Source organism: Panonychus citri, unplaced genomic scaffold, assembly GCF_014898815.1.
Source record: "Panonychus citri isolate SS breed McGregor unplaced genomic scaffold, ASM1489881v1 Contig00136, whole genome shotgun sequence".
Classification (NCBI taxonomy): Eukaryota; Metazoa; Arthropoda; class Arachnida; order Trombidiformes; family Tetranychidae; genus Panonychus; species Panonychus citri.
Window position 1 is genome coordinate 2,132,802 of NW_026515541.1, and position 15,670 is coordinate 2,148,471.

The window sequence follows — 15,670 nt, forward strand, 5'->3', positions numbered from 1 at the left end:
AATTCTTCAAGGATTAAGAATTTCAAAAATGGCGCTTTTCTTTTTTTGGAAAATAAAATGTAAACAATCAACCGAATAAGTGGCGACATCTGGGGTAATCTTTTTTCGTTTTCGTTTTGATTTCGTTTTGTTTTTCTTGATTTAATTTTATTATTTTTAGACACTCAAGCTAATCGATCAGCATTTTTCTGGTCTTGAATATAAAAAGTTTCAATTAGCCTCAGGGGAAGGTGGAAATTCACCAAACTTTTTCCTGTTTCAATTCAGCCAATTTCTTAAGTTGATTGAAAAGTGAGTCGATAGAGTTACGATTTCGACTCAGTCGATGAGTCGACTTGAAGCCGAGTGAGTTGAAAATACTTGTGAGTCAGTTGGTTCGGTATCTAATTATTTTCCCATCGTAATTGTTTAAGTTTAATTGTTACGACGATTTGATTCTAATTGGGTCAACATGCATCCCGATAGTGGTAATTACTCGGTTATCAGGTTAATTTTTTCTCTGTTTTTTGGTCTTTTTGTTATTTGTTTTCTTCGAGCTATTATCCTTTACCCTGAGCCCAAAAGTCCGGAGCCATGTGAAGACAATTTAAATCATAAATCGATAACAATTAACGATGGAATCATTGAAAGATTTACTCAAGCTCTCAAAATTAAAACAATTTCCCGGTCAGCTCACAATTACGACACCGATGAGTTGATAAGATTCAAAGATTTTCTTAAACAATGTAAGTAAAATATTAATCATTTCTTTTTCCTTCTTCTTTTGTTTACTTTTTACTTCTCAATTTTCTATTCGTGACAATTAACTTTATTTACTAATTACTATTTTAATTTCTTCCTGCTTTCTCTTTTCTTTTCACCATATTCTCCATTCAATTTTACGATTTAAGGTCATATTTTAATATGAACATTACATATCCGTTTCAAGTTTTATCTTTTCCATTGAAATTTTAATCAATCTCAACGGAAAAAAACCCATGACAACAAATTCTCTTAATCGTTAGATTAGTTTTTTCTTTGGTTATTTTGTTCAATGATGATACTTAATCTTATCAAATGTTAATCTCTTGTTTATATTAATATAAAAAATATTACATGATAACTTTTCTCTCTCTCTCTCTCTCGTTCAGCTTTTCCAACTATTCACTCGTCACCATTGGTTAAATTAGAGATAATTGGTAATTACAGTCTTCTTTATGAAATTAAAGGAAGTGATTCAACACTTAAACCATACATGTTATGTGCTCACATGGATGTTGTTCCGGTTGAGGAATCGAAATGGTCAGTTGATCCATTCGGTGGTACCATTAAAGATGGTTACATTTACGGTCGAGGAGCAGTTGATGTTAAAGACGCACTTATGGTTAGCAATTAATTTATCTCGAATCAATCAAAAGTTTACTGACAACTTTTTCTTTTCCAATGATCATTTTCAGGGAATCGTAGAGGCTGTTGAATTTGAACTTTCTCGAGGTTTCAAGCCTAAGAGAACGATACTTTTAGCCTTTGGTCACGATGAAGAGGTCATGGGTCTCGACGGTGCCGTTGCTATTAATAAACATCTAATGGCCAAAGGTGTTCAACTTGAGTTCTTACTGGATGAAGGTACTTTTATCTTAAAAAACGCAATCGCTGGTGTACCTAAGGAAAAAGTTGCCATGTAATTAATTGATATTGTCCTTTGAATGATTACAAGAAATGAATTATTATTTTTGTCCATCTATTTTCCTTCAGTATTGGTGTCGCTGAGAAAGGCTATGTCACCGTTGAATTGAAGGTCGTTAGTAGTCCTGGTCATGCATCTGCTCCCCCCTACGAATCGTCTATTGTAATTCTGTCCAAAGCTCTTTCAAAGTAAGAATGAAAATACAATTTAATTGCGAACAAATTTTGATTCTTCTCAAAACTTTGGTCTAATACATTGTGATAGATTTAACTCCAGAGCACATAAAAGCATGTTCGGTTATGGAATCGAGAAAAATTTCTTTGAATCATTAGCACCTTATGTAAGTTGTTTACGTTTAGAAAATTGTTCAGAACTCAAATTTAATTTTAATTTCATTATTCGTTTAGGCTTCGCTTCCATATAAAGTGATCTTTGGTAATCTTTGGTTATTTGGATCATTAGTTTCCTACATGATGAGTTCGTCGCCTTTAAGTAATGCTTTGGTTCGGACAACGAGTGCAGTTACTGTGGTTCGAGGTGGAGTAAAAGATAACATTATTGCAAGTGAAGCATCAGCCTTGATTAATCACCGTATTCATCCATCACAAACCATTGAGGAAGTAATTAAATACGACGAGCAATTGATTAACGATGAACGAGTTCAAGTTCAGGTCACTTTTGGAGCGGAACCAACACCTCCCAGTCCCCATGGTGACACTGTTTTCGGATATTCATCAATTAAACAAAGTATCTTACAAGTTTTCCCCGATGCAGTTGCCGTTCCTGGCCTAATGACCGCAGGCACTGATGCCAGATATTATCCTGGATTAACACCAAACATTTATCGTTTCTCACCTTTATTTATACCAAGTGAAGAGATTCATCTTTTCCATGGTAACGATGAACGGATCTCAGTTGAAAATTACGTTAAAGCAGTAAACTTTTACCATCATTTGATTTTGGCCGCTGATCGATCGCACCTTCCAAAACCTAAAGTCAGCGACGAGTTATAAAATAATTAAAAGGAAATTGTATAGAAAACTCGATATTCCAACTTGTCAGTCAGAAGAAACAATTGATTATCGATTCTTTGTTTATAATCAAATATCCAGATAAAGTCAGAGCAACAAATACTTATCAAAAACAAAAACAATCTATCCAAGTTTAATTGAACTTTCTTCATTTATATCCACCCAAATCAATAACCAAATCATTTTGAACATTCTTGTATCCATAAAGTTTCAATTAAATCAACTTTTTATAAAAAAAAGTTCATTTTCAAGTTGATTCAGTTTTTTAAATTTCAAAACTCATTAAATTGAAAACAGTTCAATTTTTGAAATGATTTTCGATTGTCTTTTACCGCCAAAAATTTACTCATAGTCTTTAATTGGATACAAAATGAGTCCAGATCATTTAATGAATCTGAATAAACTTTTACACATCGTAATCCAAATGAGCGAATAATTTTTCCTTCAGATTCTCCCTGCTAATAATTTGATTTCCCCAAGAATTGAATATAACCGAGTCACTGATTTAGCGAACTGCTTAATATAACTTTTTCATTAAGTACGATTCTATCATAGTTTCTAATTGACGAGCTTTCGAAACGAAACTAAATTATCTTTAAAATCGATTTGCCACATTGGTATCAAAAAATTGTTCCTCATCAATGTAAACCCAAAAAAACGAGCAATTGAATTCGGAATTGAGATGTGATTTTTTCCAAAACTTTTCATTGAATTAAAATTCGACTGCAAATTCAAATCTGGCGCTCAAAGAATTTTCCATTGATTCGAGAGATGGAGAGACTGATGTTCCTGTAGAGTCAGCAAATGAATTCTTGTCCATCTTGTCAATTTTTCCCAACATCTTTTGTAATTTAAAATTTTAATTTAAATTGTCTAATTGTCAGATTGGTTTTATTTCTTGTTTATCTCTATCAAAAGTAAAATAATCTATCAAGATGGGGAATATGTTTGCCAATTTATTTAAGGGTCTCTTTGGTAAGAAAGAGATGAGAATATTAATGGTGGGTCTGGATGCCGCTGGTAAAACCACCATCCTTTACAAGCTTAAACTTGGAGAAATTGTCACAACCATCCCTACAATAGGTGAGTTAATATTCTCTCTGTCTGTCTGTTTTTCTCTCTTTTTTTTTCTTTGATTGCTGCTTCTCTTTTATTCTTTTTTGTTTCTCTCTCTCTCTCTCCCTCTCTGTCTCTTTCTCTACCCTTTGTTTCCTTTTCCTCATGACACTTACCCTTCAATCTTTGCCTTTTGATGAATTTGTATTAAGGTTAACCCTCTCTTTCTCTTTCTCTCTCTCTCTCTTTTCCTCCTCCTTCTTCTTTAATTTAATCCTATCTTTCATTCTTTATTTTTTCTTGGTTTTCCCTTACAGGATTCAATGTTGAAACTGTTGAGTATAAAAATATTAGCTTCACTGTTTGGGATGTTGGTGGACAAGACAAGATTAGACCACTTTGGAGGCATTATTTTCAAAACACACAAGGCCTTATATTCGTGGTTGATTCCAATGATAGGGAAAGAATTGGTGAAGCTCGAGAAGAATTGAACCGTATGCTGGCTGAAGATGAGCTCAGAGATGCTGTTCTCCTTATATTCGCCAACAAACAGGTATGTATTGTTGTAACGGTTGAGAGAAATAATTGATTACCGGAAGGTCTTTCTCTTATTAAAGAGAAAAGAAGTTGCTCTGATAATACAATTGTGCCTTGACTTTGGCATCACTTTTTTAGTCATTTCTTTTTATCATCCACCCCTATTATGATTTAAAGATATGGTTTGTTGGTCTTTTCTCATGTCTTTCTATTTTCTCTTTCTTTTTCTCTTTGCCTTTTATTTATCTCTCTGTCTTTCCACCTTTCTTTCTCACTCATTCTCTCTCTCTCTCTCTCTCTCTCTCTCTCTCTCTCTCTCTCTCTCTCTCTCTCTCTCTCTTTCTCTTTCTTTCTTACTTTCTTTTCTCTCTTTCTATTACTTCCTCCCTCTAAATCTATACCTCCTTTTTTCATCACTTTGCACATCTAGGATCTCCCCAATGCAATGAATGCTGCTGAGATCACCGATAAACTTGGCCTTCATTCCCTTCGTAGTCGTAACTGGTACATTCAAGCAACTTGTGCGACAAGTGGCGATGGCCTTTACGAAGGTCTTGATTGGCTTTCAAATCAATTGAAAAGTCAAAAGTGAGCGCAACATCAATTGATAAAAACAAAACAAAAATTATGTAACTTTGAATGAACTCAAATGCGTGTTTAATTATGAAACGAATTCCTTTGTTCCATAAAATTTCATCACTTTCTTGAGTAACAACTGTCCATTCAATGTAACTTGACCTCTTTGTACCTCCCATGTTAGCTGATTCCTCTTTTTCCTTATCAACAAGCTCTTGAATAAACTTTTCCGTTTCACTGGAAATTGTTTTATTACCAATTTCAGGGGAAACAATGTAAACATCAAACTTTGAACAGGCAACAATTAACGATCGCGATTTAAGTGGACACCATTTAACACAATCAATTGAAGAATCAAAATCTTGAAACAACGACCAGTTGACACTTGCCATATCCGAATACAACAATCATCACCTCCCAAAACATCCCAACGTCAATTTAAACGTAATCAAATTGACACAATCACAGAATTTGTTTCAATGAAGAGAAACACCCAAGCTGAAGCCTCAAATACTTGAATCTAATCCGAAATCAATTAGCTATAAAAGGGAAATTTAAAAACTTGTCAACTCACCTGAACCATTTTCGTCCCAACTAATTGTCCTCTCACACCTTCCGTCAATTTCCAACGAAAATTGCAGTCACTTTATCGTAAATTGAACTATAAGCTGTTCTAAGTTCTTATCATTTCGTTTCTCGCCCTGTTCGATCAACTACAATTTAGCTTTTTAAATTTCGATGATTAGAATGATAGTAATTGTGTTCGTTTGAATGGAATAAAAAAGAAAACTCGTCAGGACAAGTTCGGAATTCGATGAATTCTGAACTTAGATTTACCGCTAATTGGACATTTCGATCTCTATTTGAGGAAAAATTTAGAAAACAATTTAATGACTTAATCGGATCAATATGATTCCCAACCAATTGATTTGCAAAAAATGTGAATGATTAAAAGTATTGATTTGATTTCCTCGGTAACTTTATCCTTTTATCTGTTTCTAGATTGAATTAAATGATACGAGTTTAATTTTGGTATTGTAATACAACCTATTATTAGATTAAATTATTAGCAAAACTTGAAGACAAATTTATCTTGATTTTAATTAATCTAATTAATCTTCATTCTCAAAGATTTTATTTCAAAACAAAAAGTTTAATTCGCGGAAAACTGATCACAATCAAATCTCATCAACTTTTCAATTTCACAATTAAGATTCCTTGCAATCAATTCAGCACAAAATACAATTACAGCAGCTTAATTAACGCTAATTAGTAGAAAAATCGATTGATTATTTCTAACAATTAACTTTCATTTCCACGCGCTTCACGTATTAGTAACTCTAAAGTCCAACAGGTGGACCCAAAGTCGACATGTGGATCAATGTAAATGTTTGGAAAAGCATTTGGGTTTGTACACACGTGGAGTTAATTGTTTGGTTTTGTTTGACTAATTTTGATAGTTTTCGATTGTTTTGTTTAATTAGAATTGTTGTTCAGTTAGCTCACTAAGATCAGAGGATTACCATGGATGCTGTCGATCAGATGTAAGTGTTTTTTTTGTTTCTCTCTTTTGAACTCGTTTATATGTTTTGATATTTTGACTTACTGATTGTTTCTATTTTTTGATTTGTTAATCTTTTAAATGTAGAAAATTTCCCAGTAACATGGCGAAAAAGAGGAAGGTTAGAAAGGTTAATCTTTCGGTGGACAAGTATGAGGTTGATTCTTCCGATGAAGAAGATTTAAGAAACACTGTTGGTAATATACCAATCGAATGGTATAATGAATATGATCATATTGGTTACGATTGGGATGGAAAGAAAATTATGAAACCTCAAGGAGAAGAAGGAGGTGAAATTGAAGATTTTATCAATAAGATGGAAGATCCTTACTATTGGAGAACTGTAGATGATAAAAGTACAGGCAAAAAAATCATTTTAACCGATGCGGATATTGATCTTATCCAAAGAATCAGAAGAGGCGATTTCCCTGATCCCAATTACAATCCATATCCCAATCATATTGACACTTTCTCTCATGAAACAATGCTTCATCCAGTTGTGGAATACAATCTAAGAAAAGCCCAATTTAGAGCATCAATCAGTGAGAAACGATTGATCAGTAAATACATTAGTAAATATAAGAATGCCAAAAGACTTGGATTGCTTAAACAGCGGCAAAAGAAAGACAAGAATAGATTTTCTTTCCATTACGATTTATGGTCGAAAGAAGGTGATCCAAATCATAAGAGACACAGACGACACATACCTGCACCTAAATTGTTACCACCAGGACATGAAGAGTCATACAATCCACCGCCAGAATATTTGTTTGATGAAGAGGAGCTGAAAAAATGGACCGAATCCGAACCGGAAGAGAGAAAAATTAAATTTATCCCTGAGAGATTTGAACGACTCAGACATGTTCCAAGGTATAAAAACTTTATCAAGGAACGTTTTGATCGGTGTCAAGATCTTTATCTCTGCCCTCGAATGGTCAGACATCGTGTAAATGTTAACCCTGAAGATCTTATTCCAAAATTACCATCACCAAAGGATCTTTATCCATTCCCGTGTATTTTATCACTTATCTATACTGGTCATACTGATGTGATTCGAAGTATCGACGTTGAGCCTGAGGGTCAATTCATGGTTTCGGGAAGTGATGATTGTAGTATTCGTATATGGGAAGTGTCAACTGGTCGTTGTTTCAAGAAAATTGATTTTGATTCTCCAATTGATTGTGTTAAATGGTGTCCACTTAAATCGCGATCGTTAATTGTTGCCTGTTCAAAGTTTGATGTTTACATTGTTTCCCCTGAAATTGGTAATAAAACAATTTCCAGTGAAACGGAAAAGTTTATTCAAGAGCTTGTTGATAAGGAAAAAGAGGAATCAGCTAACATGGGAGGTACAAAGAGGTCAAGTTACATTGAATGGACAGTTGTTACTCAAGAAAGTGATGAAATTTTATGGAACAAAGGAATTCGTTTCATAATTAAACACGCATTTGAGGTCACTCAAGTTTCATGGCATCACAAGGGTGATTACTTTGCCAGTGTCGCTCCACAAGGTGCAAATAAAGCGGTCGTTGTTCATCAACTGTCAAAACTCAAATCACAGGTAATTTACTCTTTAATATTTTATTTCCTTTTGATTACTTGACTAATTCTTCGTGTTTTCTTCATGATATCTTCTTTAGGTTCCATTCTCGAAGTCGAAAGGAATCGTTCGATGTGTCGCTTGGCATCCAAATAAACCCTTATTCTTTGTGGCAACACAGAAACACGTCAAAGTTTACAATTTAATCAAACAAATGTTAACGAAAAAACTTTACGCTAATAGTAATCTAATTTCAAGTATAGCAATTCACCCTCAAGGTAATTTACTAATTCATTTATCTCAAATTACTCAAAATTAACTCAAAAAATTTGTTATCAACTTATTTTCTCAGGGGATAATTTAATTATTGGCTGTTTCGATGTTCGTCTAAGTTGGTTCGATCTGGAATTGTCTGATAAACCTTATAAAACGATGAGATACCACAAGAAATCAGTTCGTCAGGTCGCTTACCACCCTCGATATCCGTTATTTGCTTCAGCCTCTGACGATGCATCTACGATCATATCTCATGGAAGAGTTTTCGAGTAAGTACTTTATTTCGTTAATCATTAATCAGAACATCAACTAAATTAAAATTTCTTTTTTTACTCATCAACAGTGATCTCAACGAGAGTGCATTAATTGTTCCAGTCAAAGTACTCAAGGGACATAAATTGGTCGATGGCGTTGGAGTATTAGATTGCTGCTTCCATCCTAAACAGCCTTGGATTTTTACTAGTGGTGCTGATGCAACAATTAGGCTTTATACTCATTAATTTAATTTCTTTAATTGTTCTAAACCCAACAACAATTGTCTATAAATCTTGAAAAACAAAACTTTGACATAATCAATATTTAAATCTGACGCTGATGATGATTATCAAGTGAATTAACAACAACAATATAAAATACAATGTTAAATGTTAAATGTAAAAATTTTTTCTAAATTGTTTAGCTAATTATTTTTCTGCAAAGATATTAATCTCTTTTTTGATTAACTAGCAATGAAGATGAAAAAAAAACAAACTTGACAATCAATTAATTTCTAGTTGGATAAATTAACGTTCACCTTCAGTTATACTTGTTAGTCAACAATTTAATTGTTTCAATTGTACCTTAAGGATCAAGATATTGATAAAAATGAAAAGTTTTAATTGTAACTTGAATCAGGAAATCAAGAGAATGCTAAACAATTGAATTGTAAACAATTTGAATCATATTTTAATTCTGATTGTCACCTACGTTTAATCAATCACGTTGATTGTCCCAATATCAGAGTTAATCAAATCTAAATTACTTTAAATTTCTCTGGTTACAGTTAATTGTTACCTGGAACCATTGGTGATCATAATGTTGTTTACCTTTTGATTATGTCCACTAACAGGTTAATTTAATTTTCTCAGTTAAATTGTTGATCGGGAATTTCCATGATATTTAATAATGATGATTATCTACACTGATAAATGAATTACCTTCGGCTAAATTGTCCATCAATTTAATCAAAATTTCCACCATCAGTTGAAAACTATTAATAAACTGAAAGAAAAACTAAATTAACAAGTTGATCAAGGTTTGTTATTCCAATTGGAAGACCCTTAAGCCTCTGTAAATTACCTTAATTTAGTTTTTAGGGATTTCCTATTAATTAGTTAATCATTGAGATGGTCTAATGTAATCATATCATTGGACAATCAACCATTGGTTCATCATTGAAACAATTAACTTTTTCCGTTCATTGAAACTTAATTGAGATCAAATCTTGCAACAAATGAGAAACGAGTTAATTTTTTTTTTCTTAATTGCATGTTAATCATTTACAATTATACTTTTGAATATTAAATTAACTTTTTGATGAACTCTGGTTTTTTTTTCTGGATGAAGATGATTAGTATCATGAATTGTACACAATTTCAATGATGAGAAGCAAAAGTAATTAAGTTAACAGTGAGAAATCAATTGAGACAATTAAGATCCTCCTTATTAATACCTGTTCCTTGTTGACGTCAAAATTGAAATTTACCCTAGGCAATGATTGAATTCATGATGATGAGGATGATGAGGATGATTAAGAAGAGAGAGAGAGAGAGAGAGAGAGAAAAGTTAAATCTTAACTAATTAAACAAAATTTAATTTAATCACTTTCACTTGGTGCCTTTGAAAAGTTAACAATTTAAAATCCGTCTCAAGGTTTGGGTCAATTTAAGTTTAACTAATCCAATCTCCACAATTTAAATTGTCTCATAAAGTTAATTTCACCTCATCATCTTCACAATTAAAGTTAATTATGTATCAACAATTAATTTCTGTTACCTTTTTAATTGTTACTTTAGGTAAGTTGATTGTTTTCATGAATTTAACTGATAATACTTGATAAAAGTGCCACTGGATTGGTAGCAATCAAATTGTGATGTTCAAAGTGATTAATTTAATAAATTTGGTGTTAATTTTTGTTTTGTTATCTTGATTGGTCATTCAGGTTCACAGTTAATCAATGGTCAAGCAGCTTCATGTCATATGCGAGAGCTTGACCTTTGTACAGCAACGTTACTTGTGTTCACTCAAAATCCACAAGGTAAGTGTAACAATTAACTAATTGCAAAGGGTAAAATTTACCAAAATAATCAACTGACCACAATCCGATCAGATTTGTTGATAAACAATTAGCAAAATATAGTTTCAAGGTTACAGTTTATCGTTGTACCAATTTTAAATCACCACAACATTAAAATGATTTAATTAATCAAAAAAAAAATGGAAAGTAAATGATTAAGAAAAAGTTAAACTGGTTTGATTTACTGGTTAGTTAATTAAAATAAGCTTATTGAGCAATTGTATCAATATAATGAGAAACGAAAAGTATATTTGAAAAATTTTCTTCCAGGAAAAATGTTAAATTAATTGATTATTTGATTGAGAATTCAATAATCAGATCAACCTCAAATTATAGCACAATTTAAACTGAATCAAAATCAGTTAGTTAACCTTCAAGTTTAGCCAATTTTTCAAAGTCTTTGATTATTTGATAAAGTTACGAACTTAGAAATGACTGTGATTGATTAATTGTTGTTAATTGTTTAGGATTACAAGGGACTGAGGCTGAAATTGACCGACAGTGTGGTTACATCAGAGAAGCTCAATCGTGTCGGCAAAATTATACCCGTCGATGTGTGACCTCACTCCAAAGAGAAATGGTCGATTTCTTGGCTGAAGGAGGTAAAACTTTGGCCGATGAATTTTGTACTCCTGGAACTGAGATTCGTGCTGACTATCGGAAACACGCCAAGTGCCTGAGTGAGGCTCGAGCTACGTCCAAACAATGTACCAAAGATTTACAACGATCACTTGAAGAGGTCTCTCAGACCACTTGGGACAATCGAGTGGCGATGGCCTGTTGTGGATACAACAGATTCCAAGAGTGTTCGAGCCAAGTGATTTCCAATAGATGTGGTGATTCCGCTCTCGACTTGAGCCGTAAAATTATTCGACTCTCATCTTCTCGTTTACCTGAAATTCTGTGTCAATCTTATCCCTACTCGAGTTCCAAATGTTCAGAGATTTTACCCCCTGAAGGAACTGAACCTCTTGGTGCTCGATCCAATAGTGTTCTTTCACGAATCTTTTCAAGTTACACTGGAAATTGAAACAATCAATTTGTAGAGAAAACATAAAGTCAAACAATTAATCACAACAATCAATAACCATGAATAGAAAATATCTCTTTCTGTTTATATCTCGTTTTTTCAAATCTAATTAAACATAATCACAAATTTATTCCTAATGATAATTAAATTATTGGTTGATAAACAATCCAATTTGTGTCAATTAATTTATAAACTGATTTAAATCTACTCCAATGCAGTCAAAGCTTAGTCGCTTATCCAATAACTCACCTGATCATCAACTAACGTCAAACAAAAAGATATCACAATCAACAAATCAATTGCAATTAATGAGTGTGAACCATGATTGTGAATTCATAGTAAATGATACCGCTAGTTTTTGGCACCACGTTCCAAATAATCAATCAAATGAATAGGAGACTCAGAGAAATCACTTTACCAGAAAGATTTTCAACTTTGTAGAGCAAAAATAATAAACTATCAGAGTTTCAATGAAGGAGCGAAATGAACTCGAACTTTTTTAACGGTAAAAAGTTCAACAAATATTTGATTCAATGTGAATTCATGAAACGATTTCGTTAATCATCACATTCGAGTCCAATCAGTTTTTTTCATATCGTTAGATGGAGACACAGAATTGGCTTTCCATCAGATTTTGAGCTTTGATCAATCAATTTAATTTGATTTCAAGTTAATTCAACTTCGTTCAGACAATTTTGTCAAACTTTTCTCAAAAAAAATCAATCGTTTTTTTCGTAGATTTTGTAAGTCTCCACTTAAAACAAACAATTATGGATAATACAATAATAGACAATTATGTTTAGTTAATGATCAGCTCTTCGATTATGAACATCAATTGATCTTGAAATTCTGAGAGAACGAAAAAAATAAATTTGAGATTGTAACTGGTTATAAATATGATTTATTAATTATTCTAAAAAAGTAAATAAATTAGATGATACAATTTTTACTGAGATTTTGCTCGATTAATGTTATAATTATCGTTAATCCTGATTGATTACTAATCATCATAGATAACACCCAATCGATGACTGGGTTGCATGTAGGAGTCTGAGAAGGTTGAATTGAATGAGTTACTCATGGGATAGAGACTAATTTGATTAGATGATGGGAAGGGTGAGAAGTTGGGTGGAGGTGGAGGTGGGAAACTGTTAGGGGACGACTGGTAGGAAGGAGGTGGTGGAGGTGGTGGTGGTGGAAGAGAGTGGGGGAACATGTGAGGTGGTTGATGAGATGAATGGGAAGGAGGTGCAAAGGGAAACGGAATGAAGGGCATGTGTGGTGGAGGTGGAGGTGGAGAATGAGGTGACATGGGCGGTGGAGGTAGAGATGGAGGTCCATGGTTGATACCATTATGAGGATCATGAGCATCTCGATGCGATTCGAAGGCTAAAAGACGAATAACGTCAAACAATTGGATTAAAGCGGTTGATTGTTGATTCTGACGAAAAGCGAGTTCGGTTACAATACTTAGAATATGGAAAAGAAGTGAAGACAATTTATTACCAATTTGATCCATTGAGAAGAGAAGATGAAGTAATTGTTTGACTAAATCTTTTCCACAGCCAAATGATTTTTTAGAAATTTTCTTTAATTTACCGAAAATTGCGATAATTAGGCGATAATTACGAGGTTGAGAGTCGCTGTTAAGGTGAACGCCAGCGAAAGCGCAAAGTTTATGTTGATATTTTGACGATTGGACATTGGGGTCAGAAAATTGAACAGCAATTCACTGATATCACTCGAGTCCAGGAAATTATAATGACCTAAGCCAGTGAATGTGTCGTTTGTGGACATTGCGATTGGTTGCTTTTCCGAATCCCGTTAACTGTATTACTCTGGCACTTAACTGTTCACAATTTAAACTTAAATAAAAGATTCAACTTCCAGTTGTACACAATCAAAGTTTCATTAATAACTAATTCAAAGATATTGAGAGCTGTTGATTCACAATCAAAGTGATGTGATTAGATGAAGATCCAGTGAAAGAATCAACGATTTACCAATTGATGCTGTTGATTATTTGGTGAGTAGTGATGAAATTAATAAATCATTTACACTCTAACAATCAGTTGACAATCAATGTCATGGTCTCTGGTCCATAGTTACCTTAAAGAGTTTTTCAATCAATTTTTCATCATAAACAATTGAAAGATTCAATTGATTGAACTTATAAATCTTAATTGTCTTCCTCATCCTGATTTACACTTTTACTTTATCATGATCAATGTTAATACAATTAGTCAAAAACTGACGGAAATTATATCATAATCATTCATAGTGATTGACAATTTGACCGAATCACATTTCTCGATTAACAATTATCTTCCTCACAATCAACTGATTAGCTGATTATCCGATGTCAATGTTAATACATTGACGGAAATGAAAACTTGAATTGTCCAGAAATTGATATAGTTGTTGCCCTAATAAATTAAGTGATTATTGAAATTTTTCAGCGATCAATTTGTTGTTATGAATATTAAATTATATTTTATTTATATCATTGGTTTATCTTTAATTGTTATCATTGTATTGACCATTGGTTGATGACCAATTAATTAATTCAGTTTAACAATTAGGAGTGTAAATAAATCATTATAAGGCTAGGAAGAGGAAAAGTAACAATTAATAGGATCAGAAATAGATTAAATCGACATAATTATTATCGTTTAAATTAAACAGGATCGATGGTAATCAGGTTAATTACAATTATAATTAGTAATATGTTCATAGCTTTTGGGAGTGAAAATAGCTAATAACATAAGATAATAATTTACAAAAAGTTCAATTGTAATCATTTTAATTAGCGGCATATTCGGGTAATTAGCGGGTTTGATTAATAAATAAGGTGGTGATTGCTGTTTTTTTGTTTACATGATAGTTAATTACAAGAAATTAATTGTCATGAAATTGATTTAAATTGGAAAAAAAATTAAACTACCCTCAAAGTCATTTCCCTTGGCTGTACCATTTGTGAAATTGAATATTCAAATTTAGGCTTAATTTGATCTTATTATCTTATCTGGACTAATGATAATTCAAGGTAAATGATGACACCAAATATGAATTGTTATGGTTTAAAATGAACAATTTAGACTTGATCTGGACGTAAAAGATTAGTGATCAAGTAGCGAGTCAAGCAAACCAATGGATACAATTAGATTAACTAACATTGACTTCCTGATTCAAGTGACTGTTTATAAAAAATTCACAGCCACGTCTCTGAATCATCATAATCGTGGTTATTATTACGATTACCGGATTATAATTGTGCAGAAAATATTTAAACTCAAATAGTGATAATAAAATATTAATATCATTCAAGGGGGAGATGGGAAAAAATGCTGATTCTTGGTGATATATGAATTCAGTTTGGCTCAATATCAACTGGATTAACTGTCAATTTCATCTTTGGGTGAGTTGAAAGCACAGAAAAATTCAGGAGAAAAAGGTGAATACAAATATTACATGATGATGATCAGTACGAGAAAAGTGAAATTAATCGAGAAAAAGAAATGAAAAAGTAAAACAATCAAAAAGTAAATTGAAACTTGGAATAAGTGAAAAATAAGTTCAGTGGATAAAAGATCCATGAACAGAGGAGATTGCATGAGAAAAGAAATCAAAGAAAATCAATGATTAACTAACTAATACATGAATAACTATTTACATAATAAATTACTGTTTCTTTTACTCTCTATCATCATCATGGTAGCGGTTCCGGTCTTGTTTCGAGGTTTCTTTTTCTCATCTCAGTGGAAGATTTAGTTAATTGCTGTTTCTCCTTCATCATCTTTACATCATCTTTACATCATCATCATCATCATCATCTTCTTCTTCATCGTCCTCTCCTTGCATCTTATTTTCAGTTGATGATTACGATTCACACACAGGATATACATGGTGTGTAGATGATTTTTTTAGACATGAAAGCAACAGTTAAAAAAAGTTTACAAACCAACATGAAGATGTAAAATTTTTACACAAGAAAATGTCAAGTCTTCCGTGACTAAGAACAGGACAATTTTATCATCATTTTCATCAAGTAAGGTAAGACGA

General features: G+C 32.6%; 5 protein-coding genes across 5 annotated transcripts; 4 read left to right on the forward strand and 1 right to left on the reverse strand.

Moving 5' to 3' along the window:
- The first annotated feature begins 162 nt into the window (after nucleotides 1-162).
- On the forward strand, nucleotides 163-2,936 carry LOC128392556 (N-fatty-acyl-amino acid synthase/hydrolase PM20D1.2-like). The gene is made up of 6 exons (XM_053352597.1): nucleotides 163-725; nucleotides 1,131-1,363; nucleotides 1,437-1,660; nucleotides 1,735-1,854; nucleotides 1,931-2,006; nucleotides 2,074-2,936. The coding sequence occupies exons 1-6, from the start codon at nucleotides 452-454 to the stop codon at nucleotides 2,677-2,679; spliced, it is 1,533 nt and encodes a 510-aa protein (XP_053208572.1). The 5' UTR covers nucleotides 163-451; the 3' UTR covers nucleotides 2,680-2,936.
- A 570-nt stretch (nucleotides 2,937-3,506) lies between these two features.
- Nucleotides 3,507-5,153, forward strand: LOC128392572 (ADP-ribosylation factor 1). Its single transcript, XM_053352613.1, has 3 exons — nucleotides 3,507-3,780; nucleotides 4,071-4,306; nucleotides 4,721-5,153. Exons 1-3 carry the CDS (start codon nucleotides 3,633-3,635, stop codon nucleotides 4,880-4,882), a joined length of 546 nt encoding a protein of 181 aa, XP_053208588.1. The 5' UTR covers nucleotides 3,507-3,632; the 3' UTR covers nucleotides 4,883-5,153.
- A 1,097-nt stretch (nucleotides 5,154-6,250) lies between these two features.
- LOC128392552 (ribosome biogenesis protein bop1-A-like) lies at nucleotides 6,251-8,903 on the forward strand. Its single transcript, XM_053352590.1, has 5 exons — nucleotides 6,251-6,410; nucleotides 6,515-7,988; nucleotides 8,068-8,245; nucleotides 8,320-8,512; nucleotides 8,587-8,903. The coding sequence occupies exons 1-5, from the start codon at nucleotides 6,391-6,393 to the stop codon at nucleotides 8,741-8,743; spliced, it is 2,022 nt and encodes a 673-aa protein (XP_053208565.1). The 5' UTR covers nucleotides 6,251-6,390; the 3' UTR covers nucleotides 8,744-8,903.
- A 1,188-nt stretch (nucleotides 8,904-10,091) lies between these two features.
- LOC128392567 (uncharacterized) lies at nucleotides 10,092-11,774 on the forward strand. The gene is made up of 3 exons (XM_053352608.1): nucleotides 10,092-10,297; nucleotides 10,444-10,539; nucleotides 11,046-11,774. Exons 1-3 carry the CDS (start codon nucleotides 10,252-10,254, stop codon nucleotides 11,606-11,608), a joined length of 705 nt encoding a protein of 234 aa, XP_053208583.1. The 5' UTR covers nucleotides 10,092-10,251; the 3' UTR covers nucleotides 11,609-11,774.
- An 834-nt stretch (nucleotides 11,775-12,608) lies between these two features.
- LOC128392496 (uncharacterized) lies at nucleotides 12,609-13,127 on the reverse strand. The gene has a single exon (XM_053352523.1). It carries the CDS (start codon nucleotides 13,125-13,127, stop codon nucleotides 12,609-12,611), a length of 519 nt encoding a protein of 172 aa, XP_053208498.1.
- Between the last annotated feature and the right edge of the window lie 2,543 nt (nucleotides 13,128-15,670).

Excerpts from the sequence above, each read along its gene's own strand:
- LOC128392567 (XM_053352608.1), top strand. The coding sequence starts at position 10,252 with ATGTATCAACAATTAATTTCTGTTACCTTTTTAATTGTTACTTTAG. Across the intron at positions 10,298-10,443 it reads CTTTTTAATTGTTACTTTAG|GTTCACAGTTAATCAATGGT; the intron begins GTAAGTTGATTG and ends TTGGTCATTCAG. Across the intron at positions 10,540-11,045 it reads GTTCACTCAAAATCCACAAG|GATTACAAGGGACTGAGGCT; the intron begins GTAAGTGTAACA and ends TTAATTGTTTAG.
- LOC128392556 (XM_053352597.1), top strand. The coding sequence starts at position 452 with ATGCATCCCGATAGTGGTAATTACTCGGTTATCAGGTTAATTTTTTCT. Across the intron at positions 1,661-1,734 it reads CCTAAGGAAAAAGTTGCCAT|TATTGGTGTCGCTGAGAAAG; the intron begins GTAATTAATTGA and ends ATTTTCCTTCAG. Across the intron at positions 1,855-1,930 it reads CTGTCCAAAGCTCTTTCAAA|ATTTAACTCCAGAGCACATA; the intron begins GTAAGAATGAAA and ends ACATTGTGATAG.
- LOC128392496 (XM_053352523.1), bottom strand. The coding sequence starts at position 13,127 with ATGGATCAAATTGGTAATAAATTGTCTTCACTTCTTTTCCATATTCTA.
- LOC128392552 (XM_053352590.1), top strand. The coding sequence starts at position 6,391 with ATGGATGCTGTCGATCAGAT. Across the intron at positions 6,411-6,514 it reads ATGGATGCTGTCGATCAGAT|AAAATTTCCCAGTAACATGG; the intron begins GTAAGTGTTTTT and ends TTTTAAATGTAG. Across the intron at positions 8,513-8,586 it reads TCTCATGGAAGAGTTTTCGA|TGATCTCAACGAGAGTGCAT; the intron begins GTAAGTACTTTA and ends ACTCATCAACAG.
- LOC128392572 (XM_053352613.1), top strand. The coding sequence starts at position 3,633 with ATGGGGAATATGTTTGCCAATTTATTTAAGGGTCTCTTTGGTAAGAAA. Across the intron at positions 3,781-4,070 it reads CACAACCATCCCTACAATAG|GATTCAATGTTGAAACTGTT; the intron begins GTGAGTTAATAT and ends TTTCCCTTACAG. Across the intron at positions 4,307-4,720 it reads TTATATTCGCCAACAAACAG|GATCTCCCCAATGCAATGAA; the intron begins GTATGTATTGTT and ends TTGCACATCTAG.